Source organism: Mesocricetus auratus, unplaced genomic scaffold (assembly GCF_017639785.1).
Source record: "Mesocricetus auratus isolate SY011 unplaced genomic scaffold, BCM_Maur_2.0 Super-Scaffold_100018, whole genome shotgun sequence".
NCBI classification, from domain to species: domain Eukaryota; kingdom Metazoa; phylum Chordata; class Mammalia; order Rodentia; family Cricetidae; genus Mesocricetus; species Mesocricetus auratus.
Window position 1 is genome coordinate 28,355,368 of NW_024429199.1, and position 23,500 is coordinate 28,378,867.

The 23,500-nt window shown below is 39.8% G+C and overlaps 1 protein-coding gene across 4 annotated transcripts in view; it reads left to right on the forward strand.

Annotated features, from left to right (window-relative positions):
* The window catches only part of Heca (hdc homolog, cell cycle regulator), a 40,417-nt gene extending 17,720 nt beyond the window's left edge, over positions 1–22,697 (forward strand). For 2 of the 4 annotated variants that reach the window (XM_005065851.4, XM_040758189.1), the window contains 3 exons: positions 8,870–9,910; positions 16,673–16,827; positions 19,299–22,697. In XM_005065851.4, the coding sequence (XP_005065908.2) occupies positions 8,870–9,910; positions 16,673–16,827; positions 19,299–19,463 (1,361 nt within the window). In that variant the 3' untranslated portion in view covers positions 19,464–22,697. Of the gene's footprint in view, positions 1–8,869; positions 9,911–16,672; positions 16,828–18,762; positions 18,832–19,298 lie in introns of all 4 variants that reach the window. The other 2 variants (XR_005881816.1, XM_040758188.1) reach the window with 2 other exon arrangements.
* The last annotated feature ends 803 nt before the right edge of the window (positions 22,698–23,500 follow it).

Genomic DNA, 23,500 nt, shown 5'->3' on the forward strand with positions numbered 1-23,500 from the left:
ACCACTACCATTTTATTGCTTAAAACACACATGAGAAGTCATGATCAACAAGGAGTTAGGTTGTGAGTAGTGCAGGCAAGATAGAGGTAGCATTTTGACTGATTATCTAATGTGGTGCGTGGAGGCTCACTATAATGAGAGATGATTTAGTCAGGAGCTTCTAGGGTCTAGGAGTTTGTGGAAGGGATTTGATGTTACGAGAAAGCTGAGAGTAGCCAGGTGTAGTGGAAGGGATAAGTGAGAAGGGTTAATGTACATACCCTGCTTGAAGTACATGCTACACTCCCCATGTGTCTAGGCAGACTGCCTGTGTGGAAGGAAGGTTGGTCATCTCTGAGTAGCTGTGTTACGAACTCAGTTCTCAAGTATTGCCACATTAGCTTTTTAGCAATAATTGCTTATAGTTAAATGAGTGTTATGATTTATCTGAACTACTTCCGTAACTCTTTTATTATCACTATTAGTCATAGTGACCCTTTGAGGTAGGCACTTTTATTTCTACCATTTTACAGGTAAGAAAATAGTGGCATGGGGCTACTAGTATCTTGGCCAAGGCTTGAAAACTAATCAATTGAGAGCTGAGTGTCATGGCTACATAGGCTGACTCCCATGTCTGAAGCTAGAAAATGAAAACAGTTGTCGGGAATTTCATACTGTGAGGGAGACTACTTTGACATGGAGTTGTTCAGAAATCCTGAAACTCATATTTGGTGTTCTAAGTACAGAAGGCTGGGTGCATAGTTGTTTGAGGAAGTGAGGTGACAAATAAAGGCTGGGTCTACCTGTTCCCTCCTTCTTGTCTGTGTTTACAAGTACCTCAGCTGCTCCCGAGTACTGCGTCTGCTTAGTCCATTCCTCCATCAACAGAACATTCATTGCATAGCTACTACACTGTCCTAGTCACAGGTGTACAGGGTTACATAAGACCTTGTCTCAGCTGGAGACTTTACAGGTCTAGAAAGCCTTTTTAAATTCAGATGACCTTCCTCACCCAGACCCACCTGGCTCTGTGTTTGCTTGCAATTGTTGTAAGAGTGGTTTTACAGCTAAAATCCTGAAAGCAGTGTAATGCTTTATTTGTGGCACAGTTAGTATGAATGGAAACTTTAAGGTTTTGTCAGGTGGGGTTTATAGGTGAGTAGTAAATGACTATTTTATTATTTTAAATTTAAATTTGTCTTTATTTTTGAGACTTTCATATATGAGTACTGTATCATTTCTACCCTGGCCTCTCTCCCCTCCAACTCCTCCTTTGTACCCCTACTCTCAAATTCATGACCACTTGTTTAATTATTGTTATACATATATGCTACATGTATATATATATTGATTATTGTATAGCATGCACATATATGTATGGACATGCACTAACATACACAGACTATGCACTAACACACAGACTGCTGAGTCAATTTAGTATTGCTCTCATGTATGTGTATTTAGGCTTGACCACTTGGGATTAGATAAATCTGCAGGAGACTTGTGCCTGGAGAAGACAGATTCTCTTTCTCTTAGCAGCCATTGATTGCCTATAGCCCTTCATTTAAGGGAGGAAGGAGCCTTGTAAGATTTCCCCCACACATATTGATTGCCTATAGCCCTTCATTTAAGGGAGGAAGGAGCCTTGTAAGATTTCCCCCACACATATTGATTGCCTATAGCCCTTCATTTAAGGGAGGAAGGAGCCTTGTAAGATTTCCCCCACACATATTGATTGCCTATAGCCCTTCATTTAAGGGAGGAAGGAGCCTTGTAAGATTTCCCCCACACATATTGGCATGTCAGCTAGTATTGTCATTATGTAGGTTTAGTTTAGGAACCATATTGCTGAGGTTTCATGGATATAAAGAATAGAAGAAATTATCTTGCAGCAGAGTTCTGGTCATTGGCTCTTCTACCCCTGTTCTCCACAGTACTCCCAACCTTTAGATGTAGAAGTTGTGTTGTAGATGTATTAATTGGGGGTGGGTACCACACAGTCAGCTGTTCTCTGCATTTTGACCAGTATACCAGACCCTTTAAAAGATTGTTAGACCTCAAGTAGGGGCAGTGTATAAGTTGAGGAATTTGGGGAGAGAAGACAGATTGCTAGGTGACCTTAGCCCTGTTACTGTTGTAGAGACTTGAAACTTCTTCAGGATTTTGCTCAGAATGACCTGACCTTTGCATGTTTTCTCTTGAGTAGGGAGAAATAGAAGCCTGGAAGATTTATATGTATTTTTGTTGTGTGTATGGGGTAAGGGATAGTGTATGTGATGTGTGGTGTGTGTGTGTGTGTATGTATGTATGCAACACTGTGCATGTAGAAGCCAGAAGTTGGCCTTGGGAGTCTTTATCAGGCTTCTCTTTATGTCCCAGGAGATGGTTGTGACATATGCTCTTACTGAATGTAAGGTCACTCTTCTTTACTAAAGTTTTTTTTCTGTGTCCAGTTAGTTCATCCTATTTATATCTTTGTGGAACTGCTATTAAGAATTAGGTATTTTAAGTGTCACAGGCCTTTAATCTCTTGAGTTTGAGTTTAAGGCCTTCCTTGGTTTGTGTAGCAAGTTCCAAGATAGCCAGGGCTACATAGTGAGACTCTGTCTCAAGACAACAAAAAAATTAGGGATTTTATAATACAATTAATTTATTACAGATAAGATTTAGAATGCTGTTAGTGCTGTTTTCTTAGAGTCACAGAATTGTTTCTTAGATGTTTTAGTTAAGAAATGGAGAATAGTGTGGTATCACCCACTTAATTTCTGTGCACTTACTGTTTTGCATGTTCAAAATAGAAAAAGTAGGAAATACAGTGGGTCAGTTTGCATTTAGTTGGGGAGCTAGCCACAAATTTATAAAATTATGGTTGAAGTAATAGAAAAGAATACACAATAAAATAGAACTTTACAGTTTATAAAGTATACATTCATTTGAGGTGAATAGACAGATATGTTTATCTTCACAGATGGTAAATGGCTCAGTGTTGGTCAGCAACAGAATTAGCACATGCACTCCATCTTTCTTACTCTTCTCTGTTGCCTGTCCAGTGGGGACAAGAGAGGGGGAGACTGCATGAGAGGTGAGGACACAAACAGAAGTCCCTGGACTGTTTCCCGATGTGCTCTTCTGTTCACTATTTCTAATCACCCTATTGCTTAATCTCCTGCCTTCCTCCCATCCTCATTATAAGGTTGGAGGAGTGTCCTAGAGTGAGGTGTCTGCTGAATTTATTACTCAATATGAAGCAGGCTCTTGACTTTGTGTTTGTTTTTGTGGCCTAGCTACAAGGCTGCATTACAGTGGCTGATGTGTAAACAATGCAGGACTGACAAGGTAGAATGGTGACCTGTATTAGTCAGCTTTTCATTGCTTTAGTAAAATACCTGAGGTGTAGGCTACTTAGGAAGATTTTATTTGTTTCATAGGTTGGGGGTTTCAGGGCATGGTATCTGCATGGGCCTAGTTCTGTGCAGGGTCCTTAAGGCTGTATCACATTATGGCATATGGTAATGGCAGGAATAGTATAGGAACAGGTCATCAGTCAGGTAGGTTACTGTAATTACATTTCAGAGGTATTCCCAACTAACTGAAGACAGAATCAAAAAAGGAAGCAACCCAGTGACCGTATGCTTGCCCTAGAGACCAAAGTTTTCTTCCATGGGGCACAGTTCCTGTTGGCCCCATCTCTAGAAGACACCAAGTCTCCAACATGAATACATGGGGAGCACCCAACTATGCCCACACTATAGTGGGGTGTTTCAGTGTAGAAACTTGGCAGTATAAAGCAGTAGAGTGACAGGAATGTTTGGGCAGAGGTAAGGACTTCTATCTGTTTGTTTGAGCTCTTCGTACAATTTGCTGACTCTTCAGCTTCGAGGCTCTGTTCTGATACTCAGATTTAAGTATATCTGCTGCTTGTGGAATGATAGAAATATAATTTCTCCCTATAAGTCCACCTTAGTCTCTCTCTTTCTTTTTTTTTAAGGCAAATGGGTCTCAGGGTTTACATTCTGAATATTGTCAATGTAAAGATTAGCCACTCTAAATTAATTCTGAGTTTATATATCTTGACTATTACTATTACATTTCAGAGATATGAAGAATTGAAGATTAAAGCAACTGAATTTGTTGATTAACATTTTAAAGGACTCAGTTCACGTGACTGTAGTTAGTTAATCAGTATGAATCATTCTTGTAGTTTTTTTCAGTGTGCTTTAGTATATTTGGTTTTTTTTTTCATATAAGATTACAACTCTTCCTTTAGTTTTTGTCATGTGTGAGCTTACATGCCAGTGTCTTTTAATGTAACTTTATTCAGCTCCTGATTGTAAATGACCTGGGTGGGTTAGGGGGTTCAGTGGTGTCTGGAGGTAGGCCTTGAAGTGTAGCAGGCAAGAGGAACTAAGGTTTAGTAGATGTCATGCCCTGTTTTAAGCACCATGTGTATATGCATGTATTTTTGATCAATAACAACCAAGGTATTGTTTTTAATATGCATTTATCACAGAAAAAAACTGACAAGAAAAGTAATTTGGCCAATGGCACCTAGCTTAGAAATCAGGTGTTCTCAATTTGTGGATTGCAACTCCTTTGGGGGTCAAATGACCCTTTCACAGTGGTCACCTAAAACCATTGGAAAACACAGGTTTTTACATTATGATTCATAACAGTATCAAAATTATAGTTATAAAGTAGCAACAAAAATGATTTCATAGTTGGGGAATACATAAGAAACTGTATTACAGAGTCACAGCATTAGGAAGGTTGAGAACCACTGTTAGAAATGGCAGGCATTCTTATGGCAGAATTAATACTGTGACTTGCTCTTCTGTACAGAATAGGATTTAGACAAATGAAGATTAAGGATTTAGACTCCTAGGAGGCAGATAGAGAAACCATAGTAGTCATTTAGGTCTGTTTGGCTGAGGCCCTGTCACCCAATTTGAAGGAGATAATTGGAATGCAGGAGCTAGTATTTGCACTGGCTTTAAGGGTCTGTCCACCTGTGCTATTGGATTTGATGGGATGTTATATTAATTACTCATTGGTCAGCAGTGAGATTGAGAAAGTTTCTGAGGAAGGTGGGAGTTCTCATTGTTTGTTCCCTGCCTTGTTTTCACGCTGCTAACTCCTAAATTCCTGGAATGTCCTGCTCGCAGCCTTCTCTGTCCTCTGCACCATTCCCATTCTCTTTTCTTCCTTTTGTGTCCACACTCCTCAAGTTTCTAGGAGAGTTATCTGCACATAGTAGCTACCTTTTCATCTTGCCCTCCATTTGCCTCTTATGACTCCCTCATCATACCACAAGGACAGTCCTCTCAGGGATGGCAGTTCGTGAGTCACTGCTCCTTCTGTGAGTGTTTGGTCCTGACCTAACTAGTAGTTCTCAACCAGCCATTTGCCCTACAGGGGATGTCTGAAGACATTCTGATCTTTAAATTGAGGGAAGGAATGCTACTGCTAACCCTGAGGAGGAAGGCAAGAATGTAACTAAGTATTTTATAGAGCACAGGATAGCTCCTACCTCAGGAGTTATTTAGTCCCCAGATCAGTAGTGCACAGGCTGAGAAATACTGGTTTGTTCAAAGATATACCATTAACCTTCATTCTTAAACATTTCCCATGACCGATTTGACATAATTCTCTCTTGACTTGTCTTCAGTGAATTTTGTTTCTGCCTCTCTGTAGCGAACTCTCTTGTACTATCCTTGATGCTAGTAATTACTGCTTACTTCCCAATCCATTGTTTATGTTCATATTTCATATTCTCTTTGAACATCTCTTGGGTCCCAGGAATTTAACCCACATCTCTGAATGTACGATTTCATCTGTACTCTGTTTGAACTCTCTTGAGTTCTGGTCATATTCTTCTTTCTCCATCACACAGGTACTTCCTGCTCATCAGGTCCCAAACAGGGAAGTCAGGCAGATGATTGTTCTTCTGTGTCTCCTACACTAACAGATACCTGACACTCTCCCTGTGTTCAGGCTCTCACATTCCAATATGCTCAGTGCATTCCTTTCCTACCGGTCCTTAGTGTATGGAATCTAAGATAACTTTGAGTCTCAGTGCTTCCTTAGCATCTCATTTATAGAATTGTTTTAAATGCCTCTGTGTAGCACTTGGGACCTTTGTGATCAAGTCCAGCGGTTCCCAGTTGGGTAGACCTAGAGGTTGAGCACACTGGTAAAACACTTTGCTAGCATGGACCAAGGCCTGGAGTCTAGCCCTAGTAGCCCATCCCCAAATCATAGGAAGTTGAAGTGGGTGGGGTTATACAGATCAAGTGGTCAGAATCCAGTGATGTTAACTTCCTGTAATGCTCTGAACAGTCACACTCCACAAAGAATTATCTAAATGCTGGTAGTGCCCTTGTTAAAAAATAGTAAATTTTGCTTTTAGTTTTACTTAGAGAAGTAAAGAGAGAAATGCGTAAAAATGTGGACTGAGCTAGCCTGTTGGTTTATTTTTTGCTGTGCTGGTCTTTTCTAGGCAGGTAGTCACGCTTAGCTCCTGTCCACATAACTGGCTACTGCTGGTTTGTGCCTGGGCATCATGTCTTCTATGGCATAGCCGGAACTGAATCTACTCAGCTCCTGCCCTGCTAGACTCTTAATTTCTGACTTCGGATACACGTTTGCTAATTTTACTATCTCTTGTTTAGATCTTCAGCCATTATCATACAAAGCTTCTTGAACAAGTAAAAATGCCATAAACTGTGTAGAGAGGGCTCCATTAATGATAAGAACAACTTTATAAAAATGCTAGGTACTGTGAACTCTAAGCATTATTTCTCTCTGAAAATTATAATCTACACTATATAAATATACACATTGTACAAATTTATAAAAATAAAATACCATCCTACTTTCTCAGGGTTTGTATTCCTTAGAATTGAGATTTACCCATTCTTCTCTTCTCCCATATTAAAAAATAGATGTTATTTTTTTTGAGTACATTGGAACAAAATTGAAAGTACAGTGAATTTGTGTGTAGTCCCTATACCACTCCTAAACAACTTCTCACCCCACTGCCAGCAGGTTCTGCACACAAATTGGGTCCTGAATCTCTGTTGGTATGTAGTAGCACTCAATTCTGTAGCTAGCCTTTAGGATTCATGGATGGTGTTTATGTGCTGTGGATTTTGACAAGGGTGGAATGCTATGCAACTTCTGTCACAGTGTATCATACAGAGTAGAAACACTTCCATCCTTCTCTTCCTCCCTTCCCTGGTGACCACTGATCCTGTTGAGTGCCTCCATCACAGGTGGTCTTGATGTTTTTAAAACACATATTCTAAGCCTAGATACTAGTTTGTTGTTGAGAAGCTGTTAGAATCCACTGTGTGTCAGTCTCCATGCACACATTTACTTCTTTTTAAAAAAATTTTTAGTTAAATTAGAAACATGAATGCTTCACATGTCAATCCCAGCTCCTTCTCCCACCCCTCCTCCCTAGTTCCTCCACCAGCCCTCCAGCCCCCCACCCAATCCCCACATCATTCCCCAGGGAGGGTGAGGCCCTCCTTGGAGAGATCTCTAAAGTCTGTCATTTCATCCAGGGCAGGACCTAGGCCCTTCCCCATGTGTCCAGGATGAGAGAGCATCCCTCTATTTGGAATGGGCTCCCAAAGATCATTCATAAACAATGGTGAACACTGATCTACTACCCAAGGCCCCAGTTATTTCTGTGGCCTCCTCCCTGGCACTACATTCATGGCATCTTGATCAGTCCCCTGTTGGCCTCTAAGCCATCAGTCTGGGATTCAAGAGCCCCCCCTTATCCAGTCAGCTGTCTTTGTGGGTTTCACCATCATGGTCTTGACCCCTTTGCTCATCACTCCTCCATCTCTGTCACTAGGTTCCAGGAGTGCAGTTCAGTGTTTAGCTGTGGATATCTGTCTCTGCTTCCATCAGTCACTGGATGAAGGTTCATGTTTGTCTTTTTGTGTCTGGGTTACCTCACTCAGGATGGTTTCCTCTAGTGGCATCCATTTGCCTGCAAATTTCAAGATTCCATTGTTTTTTTCCACTGAGTAGTAAGTAGTCCATTGTGTAAATGTACCACATTTTCTCTATCCACTCCTCAGTTGTGGGGCATCTAGGTTGCTTCCAGGATCTAGATATTACATATAATGCTGCAATGAACATAGTGGAACAGACATCCTTGTTGACACATTTACTTCTTAAGAAACGGGCCTGCTTTGTGTTATTGTTTTCCTTATTTCTGGGAACCTGTTAGCTGTTTGGACCCCGTGTGGGTAATGTGTAAGACTGCAGAAATACCTCTTTGTGACTTTCTGTCTGTCTACTTTAATAAAACTGTTGTTTTTTTCACAACTGGACAGTGGTGTTCTATGTAGGCCAACAGTTAGTTTGATCAGACATCCTGCCATTAGTGTGTGATGACTCTAGAAGAGAGGTTGAGATGAGGCTGGTCTATTTCCACAGTGATATTTCTGCTCCGGACAATCTAAAACCCCTGATAAAGCATTCAAAGATGCTACCAGAACTGGTTGGTTTAGTAGCTTCATATTAATAGTTGCCCTGCAGTGACTCACTTTTAAAGGAACTCTGGAACTGCTTGTTATTACACTACATCGTGAGAAAACTTTATACTGCACTGTCATAAGACCTGAAACGCAATTGAACTATGAAGGATTTGGACTTCTTGAAACTTACCAGTATGTTTTTCAGCAGATAATTAATAATAGAAAATAAATTTCTTTGGGATAGCATCATATTAAAAGAAAATGATGGATGTTTCTCAATCTGCCTGGTATTTTTTCCAGTGGTGGTATAACAGGCATGAATGGGCCAATGGGGATTTGGTGCCCTCTGGAGTCCTCATATCCTGTGTACTGATTCTCTTTTATTCTTCTTTTAGAAGCTCCTTGTGCCACGCCCCTGCTCTGCAGCTTTGGGAGGCCAGTGGACCTGGAGAAGGATGACTACCAGAAGGTGGTGTGCAACAACGAGCACTGCCCCTACAGCACTTGGATGCACCTGCAGTGCTTCTATGAGTGGGAGAGCAGCATCCTGGTGCAGTTCAACTGCATTGGCAGGGCCCGCAGCTGGAACGAGAAGCAGTGCCGCCAGAATATGTGGACCAAGAAGGGCTACGACCTGGCCTTCCGCTTCTGTTCCTGTCGCTGTGGGCAGGGCCACTTAAAAAAGGACACAGACTGGTACCAGGTAAAGCGGATGCAAGATGAAAAAAAGAAGAAGTCTGGGTCAGAGAAGAATACAGCAAGGCCTCCAGGGGAAGCTGGGGAGGAGGCAAAAAAATGCAGACCCCTGAACAAGCCCCAGAAAGGCCTGAACCATGACCTTCCCCGGCGACATTCCATGGACAGGCAGAACTCCCAAGAAAAGACAGTCAGTGCTGCAGCATATGCAGCCCGCTCCCCTTGTGGCTCCCCTGGCCAGTCCCCACCCTCTGGTTACTCTATCCTCTCCCCAGCCCACTTTAGTGGTCCCCGCTCTTCCAGATACCTTGGGGAATTCTTAAAGAACGCCATTCATCTTGAGCCTCACAAAAAGGCCATGCCTGGGGGCCATGTGTTCAGAAATGCCCACTTTGATTACAGTTCGGCTGGGCTATCTGTACACAGGGCAGGGCACTTTGACACCCCTGTTCAGTTTCTGCGGCGACTGGACCTCTCTGAACTCCTCACTCACATCCCCAGGCATAAGCTGAACACTTTCCATGTTCGGATGGAAGATGACGCCCATGTGGGCCAAGGCGAGGATCTACGGAAGTTCATTCTTGCAGCCCTCAGTGCCAGCCACAGAAATGTTGTAAACTGTGCTTTGTGCCACCGGGCACTTCCCGTGTTTGAACAGTTCCCACTAGTGGACGGAACTCTGTTCTTAAGTCCCTCAAGACATGATGAGATTGAATATGATGTTCCTTGTCACCTTCAAGGTATAGGTGTTGATTCACCTTGCCTGCTTTCTGTTTGTTATAACACAAAAAAACAAACAAGATGGAATTGCGTGCTTTTTTTTTTAATTTAATTTTAACTGATGTGTTTTTGTTCTAGCCAAGGGATAGGTAACATGAGTATGATGTCGCTTCACCCAGTGGGCTGGTGGTTTTTGTACTCTGATGCCACTATACTGGGTACAGTTGACCTGATGGATAATTCTGTTTTTGTCCTGTGCTAATTTGAAGAAGGGATCACTGATGTTTAGCTTTTCACAACTGGGTGAAAATTTAAAAGAAATTACATTTTCTCTTTGCTGTGAAATAGTTTAAATCCTTCAATGTGCCCAGCAGGCTGTGATCCTTGTAAACAAGGAAAGCAGTAACAAAACTATATGACTTTTTATTAATTGAATTAATTTTAAAATTGTGAAAGATGAGACTGTTGATAACATTAAAAGGAAAATGAAACATGATTGAAAGTCTAGACATGACCTTGGTTGGGGAGTGTAGTGGTCAGCTTATATGTATGGCAAAGACTTGGGCACATTTTAGCCATAACTTGAATAGCAAGGAGTTGGTCAGTTTAGGTGTGAAATGAAAACTGTTGAACTTCCAAAAGGAAGAAATGCATGATATATAACGGTTTATAACTTTAACAAAATGCTATAGTGTCAGATAAAAATGACTCCGTCTTCTTCCCACTAAACCCTGCTGTCTCCTCCCCAAGAGCCAGGCACTCAGAAATGCTAACTGATTCCTCAAGGTTTTTGACACCACAATTTTAAATAGTTATTTTTATTCTCTAGTGTTAGGCACTGTCTTTTGACTAGACTGGTACTTAAGGTCGATGACTACATTATCTCCCTCTGGGGATAAATCCTTAGTGTTTTTGCTGTGTGTTAGTAATGTTCAACCAGGATATGTAGTCCCATTGTAGAAACAATCCTGTCAAGGACACTTTCAAAAATATCATTTCCAACTAATGGTGAGAATCTGAAGGTCCGAGTGCCTGAGAGTAGGGCTTTTGTTTTTTGTTTTAACTCTGGAAGGTTGCTCTCTCCTAGCAGCTTTGTAAACCACTTCTGCACACTTAGCATAGTTTTTGAAGTTTTTTTTTCTTCTGTGAACTTCTGAAGGCTTTCATCCCCATGCTCTATTCTGCTCTAGAGCACTCAGGACCTGCTGGATGTGAAGGAGGCAGCTGTTGTTTATTTCCCATGTTTTAAGTCTTGTCTCCTAATCCCATAGTTTCTTCTCTTTATTTCCCCCATCAGACATCCTCAGAAGCTGAGACATTACAAGTGTGAGAATAACTATATTCGTTCTTAACACTTGATTGATTGTTGCCTAGCTGAGTCATGTAGTCCTTTAAATTACAAATATTTTCCTTTAAAAAGTTGAAAAGTGTTTCTTCACTCTCTCCTATCTTACATTGTTACTGTCTAGATGTCTGATATTCTTATTCTCCATGCCCCCGTCTTTATCCTCTCTAAAGGGTTTTGGTTTTCTCTTAATATCTCTAGTTCTGAAATCCCACCATGATGTGATTCCTCGGCCCCTCCCCCTTCATTTACTGTGGGCTGTCTTGGATCATTGAATATATAAACTTAGATCCTCACTTTGGAGACACTTTGATTTTGCTTTATTTCTTTGATAAATTCCTCTTTACACTTAAAAAATACTGAAATTCCTGTTCGTGTGACACTGTACCTCTTAGGTTGACATTCCCAATCCTTGTGTTAATCTGTACTCATCTCTGTTATTCTGTCATACTTTCTGGAAATGGAACATTTCCTTGGATTTGTCTTCTAATATTTTGAATTTCCAGGAATTTTTTGTTTATGTTTTTTGATATATTTCCTATGTAGATCAGGCTGACCTCACAGATGTAGATCAGGCTGTTCCCCAAATGCTGGGTGTAAAGACTTATACTGCCAAACCTAGTTCCAGGGGCTTTTTAATAGTATCACATTCTTGTTTCTCAGATGCAATTCCCTTTGTTAGATTTCTGAGTAAGAAAAAGGAGCTGTAGCTAGGAACTGTCTTTTTTGCTTGATTCTCTGTAGTCCTTTAGCCTTTGTTATAAAGTGGGACACCCAAAGCCTAGTGGCCTCATGGGATTTAAAGCCCTCTCATAGTTCCATGCAGGGTTGGATAGGATGGCTTCTCCTACACATCCAACAGGTGACATGGTTAGCTTCTGTTACCCCAGCTGAAATGGGCTCACTATTATCCATGTTCCCATTCGTTTTCTACTAGGTTAATCTGGGATTTTTAAAAAGATGTGTTTTTAATTGAAACGCATAGTATGGATTGTAGTGTAATGTTTTGATATATTATGCAATGATAAAATTTGGGTACTGAAGATACCATTCACCTCATATTTATAATCTCTGGTAAGAACATTCAAAACCCTAGTTATTTTGAAAACCACTGCATAATACTGTTGACTCTAGTTGCTACAGAACAGTGAGACGTTAGAACTTTTAAAACTCTTCCTAACTGTAAGTAGTTGTATGTCCTTTAAGCAGCTTCCTCCCACCCACCCCACCCTCCCGCTCTTTCCCAGCATTGTTCTTACTCTATACTTCCATCAGTGTCTTTTTACATGCCACAACTATGTGGATCACATGGTACAAGTCTTTCTGCCCCTGGCCTCCTTTTTATTACTTAATGCACTGTTCAGGTTTATGCATTTTATGGCAGTGTGATTAAATTTCATTTTGGCTAAATATGTGTGTATGTATATATACACAAAAGTATTTTCTTTGTCCATTCATCATGGACTCAGTTTGATTCTGTAGCTGTTGTGTCACTGCAGTGACTCTGGGAGTACAAGCACGTCTGACATACTGATTTTATTTCCTTTGGCTGTATACCCAGTGTTGTGATTTCTGCATCATATGATAATTCTAATTAAAAAATTACACAGGTCATCACATATCTATTGTTATTATTAGGTAATTTATAATTTTTGTTTGTGTTTTTGAAACATGATCTTACTGTGTAGCTTTGGATGACCTGGAACTAGGTATATACATCAGGCTAGGCTCGACCTCAGAGATTAGCCAAGCTCTGCCCTCAGAGTGTTGAATTTAAAGGTGTGAGCTACCATGCCTGGCTCAATTTTTAATTTTTTTTGAGGGAACTTTATTGTAGTTTTTCTGTCACGACTGTACTACATCCCGTTAGTAGTGGGTGAAGATTCACTTTGAACTTAACTCAAATGGATGAAGCTGGAGGACGTAACTAAATAAGCCAAGCACAGAAAGATGAAACCATATTATCTCATTCAGCTGCAGAGCTGAAAACAACTGTTTTCAGAAGTATAAAATGCAAGGTGCTTGACTAAGATCAAGAAAGGTATGGGACACCCTTCCCAGGTTAGGAAAAGTGAATGGTCAGTAGCAGAAATACAGTTTGATGAGAGTTAGGTTTCTTCCTATTTTGTAGAGGTGTATTCTGTTTTTGTTTCTCATTTAGTGTAACTACTAGTAATTTTAGGAGGAAATTGGTAAAAAAAAACTTTATTTCTACATCTTAAAACTTGTACCATACTTTATAGAAATGAATTTGGGTCTTATTGATGAACACATTTATTTTTATGTCCATCTAGTATTCATTTATCAATCAAACTTTGCTCATGTGCTAGGTGAGGTCACCAGTGTAAAATATTGATATATAAAATTCATCTTATAAAATGTAACTAACTGTTCTAAGCCTGAGGCTGTGACTAATCACACATGGAATTAGTAAATAACACATACACATTATATTACATTGAACATTCTTAGATTTCCAAGGAAGAAAGGGCCACTTGGGTTTGGTTGTTCAGAAGGGAGGATGAAGGCAGTATGAGGGACAGCAGTTAAGAGAAAACCAATTTGGTTGTGATCAGGAGATGTTTTGTTGGAAATGTTGTACAGTAGAAAATTAATAGGAAATATGGAGAGCAGGTTGGGGCACAGGGCGTGTGTGTGTGTGTGTGTGTGTGTGTGTGTGTGTGTGTGTGTATTTTCAAGCTATTGTAGAAACACTTTGCCATGTGATTATGAATTGAGAGATTTTTTTCAGCATTCAAAAGCAAGCAAGCATACACTAATATATTCAAAGAAGTTGCTTGAAAGGTTTGGGGTCCAGAGACAGAGTTGAAACTTTGTCATAGTTGTATGCATGAAGATGAAAATCTATTGTCTGAGAATAAAAAGGAAGAGAGACATGCATGAGACTTTTTAAAAGGGAGATTACAGGTTTGGAGACTCTGACTGTAAAAATGAAGGGTCTTCTCTAGTTCACCTTGATTCCAGACCAGATAAATGATGCTTTCACAGGCAGGAGTAGATGAGGTTGGGAAAAAAGACCCAATTTCATAGGAAAGAAGGTAAAATCAGTTATATATGTTTAATTAATTTTCTATGGAGGTATCTAACAAGCACTGTTAGAAACAAGCATCTGGGATGGAGCATGTGGGAGCTTATTTTAATATCAGTGACTAAATCTTGGCAATAGAAAGCTCTTAAATGAAAAGAGAAGAGGAATTGGTTATGATAGAGCTCAAGACTAAGTCTTGAGGGCGTTGATCAGGGAAGGGATGGAGAAAGGCAAAAATTAGGTAAGCCTGAATTACAAGTCTACTCACACTGTATGTAAGCATACACAGATAATGATTGTGTTCAACTCACTTTACAGAGGTACTGACAACCAACTTCTGGTTTTAGAATCTGTGGTCAGGGGATTTAATGAATACTAGAGAAGTCAGCAGTACCACAAATAAGGCATTAGTCATGGGTCAGTGTTTCTATTGCTGCACCTCAGAAGTTTGGGTGATCTTATTTATAGCAAGCTTTTATCCCAACCACACTTTAAAACATTTTCAGTTCCAACAGAATGGCCACATTCTTGGCTATGGGATTCTCCAGTTTAAAGTTGATTATATGTTGCTATGTTCATTGGATTGTTATTTTCCTTGCTCTGCCCCTTACCCCTTCTGGCCCTCCCCAGCTATGCTTCCAGCCCCTGCTCTCTGATTCAGAAAATGGTTTGGTCTTCATAAGTAAGGTTGGTATAGTTAAGAGGGACTTGTTTTACTTTACTACTGTGTATTATATGTGATTGTCCCTAATGGGCTCTGCTTGTAGAATCATCTTTCCTATGGCTCAAAATTCTCTGTATAGGACATGGTGGGATAATAATGGAAAACAAGTCCAGAAATTAAGTTTGAACTCAGACTTCCCAAGAGTCTGCTTGCCTATAGGATAAGAGTCGAGATAGACATGAATTGGGTTTGGTCTTGGCTCCTTATTTTCTTTGTAAGCTTTCACAAGCTACTCAGGTTCTTTAAGTATCTGTCCCTCCTGTTTGAAATGGGGATAGCAATCATGAGTCCTTTGTAGCATTGCAGTGAGAGTTAAGTAATTGATAGAGCACTCACAGTACAGGGCAGACCCTTGATAGTGTATGGTGAATGTTCCTTGTCTTCATCGTCACAGCCACTGTAATAGACACCTTCTGTGTCTGGCGTTAACTTCCACTAGCAGCATGATTCATTGAATATTACACGTAGGACCAAGGAGGAGACTGGACGTGCCAGTGGCTCATAGATAATTGAATTGACTTTTGGATATGGTCCCAGGCACTCAGTGGGTATGGTATGTGAGACCTTGTTTTCACCGTTTTAGAACAGAGGTGGGTGTATTGCAGGAAGCCCTTCTCTTCCTGGTTTTGGCCTAGAACTGCCCCCCTCTCCCTGTTTATAGTGTCACTGACTGTTAACCATGCTCCATCCGTTCACTTAGCACACAGAACTTTTCACATTCCTGACACTGTGTTGGACATGGAGTTGACAAAGGTGAATGAGGTACGGCTCTACTCTGAAGGAAAAAGAGGTCCATGTAAGCAAATGCAATGAATAGGTTCCCTCTCAGGACCAGAAGGTGCCTATGCACTAGAAAACAGAGAGCTGACTTTTGGCAGAGAGCAGCACATTCTGAATAAGAAGCTACTATGCAGCATTCTGGGGTACTGTTCTGTGTTCTCAGTGGTGTTCTAGAGTGCTCCCTGTTCTCAGCAGTGTTGCTGTTACATACTGCCCAGGAAATAGTCATCCTGATCATGGTAATTATTTGAAATTTTACCCTTTCATACAATTAGATGACCTTTCTCCTTTATAAATATTAAGTCTTTGATAAACAGTGAAGGAATGAGGTTGTGATGTTTAAAAGCCCAGTAAGTCATATGTTGGACTTGTAATGTATCACAAGCAATATATAATTCTAGTTCCTAAATTAGCTGTGGTGATAGCTGAGCAGCTTTTGGAATGAGGACAGTTTACGTAGTAATTATGGCTGTGGTAAAATTCTGGGCTGTCATACAAAGCCAGTGTTGTTGGTTCATGTTGGTATGCCACACATATACTCTGGAGAATCCTGGTGATTACAGGCTGGTTATAAGCACATGGCTTTATTGTTTGAATTTGGATGGACAGACATTGTAAGCTGGGCAGCACATTGTAGAAAAGTCAATTAAAGCAAGTGTCTATTTTGAATAAATTTGAATTTGTCATATAGATAGCAATCATTCACTGTTATCCTAACAGGACAGCTTATGGATGTATGATAGAAACCATCTGCCTTGCTTTTTATATTTATTCAAATGATAAAATGTTTTCTTTTTGTTGTTGATGAGGGAGTTTTCATTGTCACTAGAGAATAAGGTGCTTTCCGCCATGGCCGCCCTCAGCCTTGTGCTTTCTGTCTGCAGGGAGACTCATGCATCTGTATGCAGTGTGTGTGGACTGCCTGGAAGGGGTTCACAAGATCATCTGCATCAAATGCAAGTCCCGGTGGGATGGCAGCTGGCACCAGCTGGGCACCATGTACACCTACGACATCCTGGCTGCCTCTCCCTGCTGTCAGGTTGGTATCCCCTGAAGTGAGGGTGCAGTGGGTGACATTGGGCTTCTGTCACCAAAGTAACCTAGAGAGTCAAAGACTGCCTTGTGGTTCTCTTGAGGGAGTTTTGAAGGCTTGAAGAAGGTGCTTCTGAGGGTGAAGAATTCAGGTGCCCGGGTCATGAGATAGAACACCATGCTGTCAAAGGGATATATACAATAATAGGCTTGGAGTATCTTCCATGTACTATGTCAGAAAAAAAGTCACAAACGATCAGAACACCTTGTTTCTGTTTGTAACTAAGCATGAAAAGTGCTGCTGAGCTCTGCAGCTGGTCAGGTGGTCCCGGGGTTAGATTTATATACATGTTTTTTTTTTTTAGTTTTCTTTTTGTTTGCTTGTAATTTTCTCATTTTGTGTGACTAATTTGTACTGCGTTTGTAGCAAAATGTTATAATTTAAAATGAAAAGTTTTATTTTCTAGAACAGACTAAATTTCCTCTTGCTTACTTTCTGTGAGTGCAAAACCCGCCTCTCATTCTTTAAGTTGTGTGAGGTTGACCAGAAAGATTTGTAATTCTTAAAGTACTAGAAGAGCAACATTCTTCTCTGACTTTTAGGAGTACCTGAAGTGTAGCTGTCAAAAGGAGAGGAGGGAGGTGTTGACATGAAACCCCATTAAATAAGAAACTAAGAAGATAAAAGTCTCCAGGAATACCTGAATTTATTATTCCACATGCTTGAGGAAGAACTTGTTATATAATTCCCTGGTAGGCGGTCCTGGGTAGGAGAGACATTTTCTTCTATTATCAGTTTGTTCAGATGACCAGTTTCTGTTGAGTTCAAAGGCTGGCAGAGACAGTTGTTCATTTTTTTTTTTTTGCCATTTTAGTATTTTCCAGAGGAGAAATATGGTCATGAGAGTGGAAGACAGTCTTCTTTTTGTGTCTTTTGTTTTTTGATAAGGCTGGCTTGTTTTCTGCTTTTGTGGCATACTGACGACATTTCCAGATTCAGTGTTAGCTTTGACAGTGAGCTACCATAATCTAGTTAATCACTGTTATGTTTTATGGTTACTACTGTGGCTTAGTGTCCACTCCTAAGATAGAGAAACCAAAGGAAGTGGCACCTTTCTCTGCACATGTGTGATGCTGCAGGAGCATTAGACTTTTAATTAAGGAAATCAAGATGTGAACAAAGGTTTGGGCCTGTTAAAACTCAACAGCATCTTAGTGTTGCATAGGATGTTGCACAGCTCACTCAGCCTGCTGAGTTGTTGCTTATAATGGATGACTCAAAAGTTTTTAATGTTTTGCTCAGGTCTACACAAGTTGTGTCACGGTTGTGACTAAAGTCTGCGATTCCTCTTTTTACTACATGGGATTCCCATATCTTCAAAGATAAATATGCAATGGCACCCTGCCCACTAGCCCTTTAGTATACACTGCATATTTATTCTTTAAACTGTATATGCCAAGACTATATTTTCTGGCCCCCAACTGAAATGGCAAACCTGTTTGATTACCATTTATTATTAATCAACTGAAAGTATTCACTGTGGGGATATAGTAGTAGACACTACTAAGGATTCCAGGTAAGTCTGAGGCAAAAATAAGCAATAATTAGTTATCAGAAAGGAATAGCAGGTTAGAGAGAACTTGACACTCCAGACTCAGGGATGAAGTAGTTAAAAGGGAGTTCATTTTAGGTTGTAGAAAGATAGTCTGTGTGTTGCTGAAATGTGCACTTGGGAGCACATTTAGTTTAAATCCCAGCTGTTCTGCTTTCTGTTTCCTTGGGCATGGTATTTATCACTGTGTGCCCCTTTTCATCATCTGAAATGTAGATTATACTCCCTCACAAGGATGCTTTGAGGACAAATTTGTTAGCACATTTTTGGGAAGTATCTAAATTAAGACTGTTTGATCTGTAATTTCTGCCTATCCTCTTCACTCCCAGATCTATTGCTGAAGGGCTCCAAGATCATGCTGTTAGAGGCCCAGGTACAGGTGAAGGTGTCATATGCTAGTAAGTTCCAGAAGTCTCAAGATATACAAAGCACTCAAGCCTAGATTGCCAATTTTGATTGGATATTTTAGAGAAATTTTATTTTTATATCAAACAGTGTTATGTGGAATCAAATGAAAGTGTATATGAGCGTTTGAAATAAACTTGGACTTTTCAAGAAAGTGTCATGTAGGTTTGGCTGCGGGGAACCTGTTTCAGCCACTTACTAAAAATCTAGTGGATAGGTGGTGGTTGTTAGGTAACTGGTGGAGATGTTCAGGTGGTACAGTTTAGAATTCTTTCGTTGATAGGCACCTCATATTACGAGAGAACCTGGGAGAGTGTGTGTCTTAGATGTGCATACCCTTATTCTGTTAAAAATGGAGATGCTTCACTGAATTTCAGTCAGCTCCCAGCACTTTGATTAGACAGCTTTTGACTAGTGGGAAGCCATTTGGCATTGTGGCTCATGATGTCTGTCTCCCCAGGCCCGTCTGAACTGCAAGCATTGTGGCAAGCCTGTGATCGACGTACGGATTGGGATGCAGTACTTCTCTGAGTACAGCAATGTCCAGCAGTGTCCACACTGTGGGAACCTGGACTACCATTTTGTGAAGCCATTCTCTTCCTTCAAAGTTCTCGAAGCTTATTGATGAAAGCTTTGCTTTAGTAATAGCTATTTTATTGATATTATTACTTTACTACATATCTTTTATAGTGGGACATTCTGTGACATTAATTTCTTTTCTAATTTAAAGCAGAGTTTACTTTGTATATTTGTGCCACTAAAATGAGGGCTGCCCCTTGCCCTGTCTTGATTCCCAAATGTCAGTGTGATTAAGACTGGAGCCCAAATGGGAAGTCGTGCAGATTTTGGTAGGGTTTTAGTCTCCTGCAGAATCTCTGCTGCAGTTCTAAGGTAGTAGGAGGAATGGGTGACATTTAGAATGGGTTCTGTGGTGAGACTAAAGGTGTGGGGGAGTTGGGAGGAAAGCTTCTAGTAGAGACCCGCTGTTAAATGCTTAGGCCTTGGGGAAAATGAGTGACAAGTGAATGTAAGTCTGAGCCTGGAGAGCCAGTACTGCTGAGGCTGCCTGGACTCTGTTCTTCAGCTTAGGTTGAGGTGCAGTTTACTCCACTGACAGGTGATTTGAGAGTAAAGCTGAGTGCTCTTTCTTTGACTGTTTATAAAATTTAACAGTTTTCATGCTGGAAATAATATCCAAATTATATGATACTTGAAAACTGTTGCTGTTGCAAATGTTTTAGGTGAGCTGAGTGGAACAGGTCTTGTGAAGTGAAATTGGAAATGATGCACACTGAATCAAGAGGGCAGAAAGACAGAACTCGGTTATTTGAATGTTTCTCTAGAAATCAGTCAGAACACCTACAGAAAATCTGTACATGCTGTGGTGTTGGTGGGCACCGTTTACAGATTGCACTTTTGAAGTAATTGTTTGGTATCCAGATCTTCTCAGAGGTAAACCTCTAGCCTAACTGCTACAGGACCAGTCATGCTACACTTCTCATTTATCTACTGCCACGTGAACACATTTCATCTGAGTTTCCAATATCAAGAGTTGACCTGAAGAAGAAAGGGGAAATTGCTTGGGACGGTAAACAGCTGTTATTCTTTTAAAAGTATGTTTCATTTTGGTAGCAGTAATGCAAAGAGCATATCTAAAAATAGATTATCCTGAAGATTCCCATGATCCCTTATTGTTTGTTTAAAAAAATTACATACAGAATACCAGCTATTCCAAAACCAGCCCCTATTCACTAGAACTTGGAGTCTTCAATGTGCTGACGATAACCCTTGTATAATTAGAATTAGAGTTACTTCTCATAAATAAATATGATAATATCAAGTATGATACAGAAATATACATTAAAAGAATGCTAAAAATAATCATTTCCTGAGTAGGCAAATGTGGGGTTCATGTAAATATTTTGTATCACCTACTTGGTTTATGCCATCCCCCAGGGGATTTTCTTTTCATAATTGTCTAAGCATTATTGCAATGAGTTTTATGTTCTACAGAAGTGCTTGTTTTCTTTGACACAGTAGCATTAAAGAACCTGTGCTAAATTAAAACTCTTCTTCACCAGTTGGTTTGCTACTTCTGGTTTGGTGTTTGATGATCTGAAACGTTTCACATCTTCAAGAAATGCTCAAGTTGCTTAGGACAAGCAGAAATCATCAGTGGTCAGATGGTGTTTAATGCAACTTTGTGAGGTCTATAGGACATAATATTTGCAAATTTGTCTGTGATGCACAAAACTGTAATTATGAGTTAGTGGTTTCCTTATGAATCTGTTGTACACTCAAGTTAAAATTTTGATAAGCTTCTATTCAAATTCCATATTTGTCTTCGTGTTTGTTTCCGATTTTTAAAATAAATACTTATAATGCCGTTCTTTAACCTATTGACATTTTCTATAAAACTTGATTATTGTTCAGAAGTCAACCTAACCATTGCACCCAATGAGTTCTTTAGATTAAAACAAAAGAAGCAAAACACCAAAGCACTGTGGAACTGTAAGCCACATTCTGTTCTTGTTCCTTAGATTGTTCTCTGTCCCCCAAATGAAGAAGCTTCACATACTTGGTTAACATTTGGTTTTGGTGTTATGTTGATGATAAAGTGAGGACTATAGTTGTATGTAGTCATATAAAAAGAGAAGCATGGGCCCCGTACTCTAGTACTTATTTTTTGCCGTTTAGTGAATTGATTGCATTTTTGTCTGAAAGGAAAAATTCGGCTGATTTGAGAACAAAATACAGCTGAGTATACAATACTTGTTTTAAAGGTAAATCTTAGTTTGGAAATCTGCTGACTTTAATGTTTTCACCAAACTTTGTGTGAACACGTTGGTTAGAATTGGAATATGTCAGGAAAGATCACCATTTTTATTGAAGTTGGTCTATTAAAGGGCATCAGTAATCCAGGAGATCTAACTTCTGTTTTTCTCATAAGTAGTAAAGTGATTTTCATCTACTTTAACATTTTTAGTCATTTATTTTTAAAGAGTTCCATACTTTGAGCAATTAAAGCTGCTCCTGTCTTGAGAGACGCTAATTTCTGATCATTTTCTCTTCAGGCCATCTCAACTCTTGCTTTCATCTGATCACCCGATCACATGGGAAGTACTTGGTAACATTGGGCTTATGCCTTTAAAGGTAGACTTTATTCCATGAACTGGAGGGATGAGCGGATTGTTTTCTAATTACAAAGGAGCTTCCCCAGCATCCTTTAATTTCCAATTTTTGTAAAAAGGGTTCATTTTTCTAAGTAAAGGAAATTTCCATACATTTCTGGGAGTAATTCACTTATGAAGGAATAATATTACGTGTTTAAATGCTAAAACTTAACAGATTGACCCATAACTTGCTAGATGATCTTCCTGAGTTCTTCATGTTGTCTCACCACACCAGTGCTGACTGTGCAGTCTGCTCTGTGCCTGTTTTCTAACTTGTTTGGGTTTTTTGTTGAATTCCTTGAAGGAAGCACTTGTTGAGTAAATGTGGTTGAAAGATTGGGGAAGAGGTGAGGAGAAAGCACTTTTGTTTAGAGTATGGTTCCCATAGCAGGATCCTACACAGCCCAGTTCACCTTCATGCTTTGTTGACTTTATTATTTTTCCAGGTAATTGAAAGAAAATATAGTGAATGGACACCATTAAAACCAGTTCAAAAATATGTTGTTGTCTATAAAGATTTCTTGTTAAGATGTTTGGATTGCACTTTTGTTGAGGGAAGCCAGTGTAAATACTTAAAGAATGTTGATAAAAATTGAATCATTTGGGTTATGGAATCATGTGTGGTGTTAGAGGGTTTCTATATGTGAAAGGTATTGTATTAAGAGTAATAAAATTTTAGAAACAAATATTGAACTTGGCTTTTATGTGTTACTAGTTGTATTTTTTTTTTTTGAGAAATGGGGTTGTTTGGTAAGAAAAGACAGTAGAGAAGTAGGGATATTCTTAGGAGTTAAAATGATATCCAGAAAACCATTCCAAAGTTCCTGCAACTAATCAAAACTATAAATTCTGGGCTAGTGAGATGGCTCAGCAAGCAAAGGTACCTGTTACTAAATATAACAACATGAGTTTTATCCCCAGAACCCACATGGTTGAAGGAGAGACCTACTCCAGAAAGTTGCCCTCTGACCAGAGCATGTATGCTGTGGTGTGTGCACATGTGATAGATAAATGTAAAAAAAATTAAGAAAAAAGAAAAAAGAGGGGGACAGGACCCACAATTACAAATTCTCTGCTGTTTGTAAGTGTGTATCACATGTAAGCTTCCTTTACAACCAAATAACTGCAAATCAGCCTTCCCCTTGTCTCATGTGGGTAATATAAAGTTATTGTTCTGTTTATAAAGAATTCTATGGTGTAGAGAGTGTTAGAGAAAAATTGAAAGTGGTTTTGATACACCGTAGACTAGCCACCATAGACATTGTCTTAGTGTTCTGTTGCTGTGGATAGACCCATGGTCAAGGCAACTTTTATAAAGGAAAGCATTTAATTGGGGCTTGTTTACAGTTTCAGAGGCTTAGCTCATTCTCATCATGACTGGGAGCATGGCTTCTGCCAGGCAGGCACAGGAGCTGAGAACTTCACATCCTGCTCTGCAGGCAGATGGTGGGGAGAAAGAGATGACACTGGGCCTGGCATGGGCCCACCC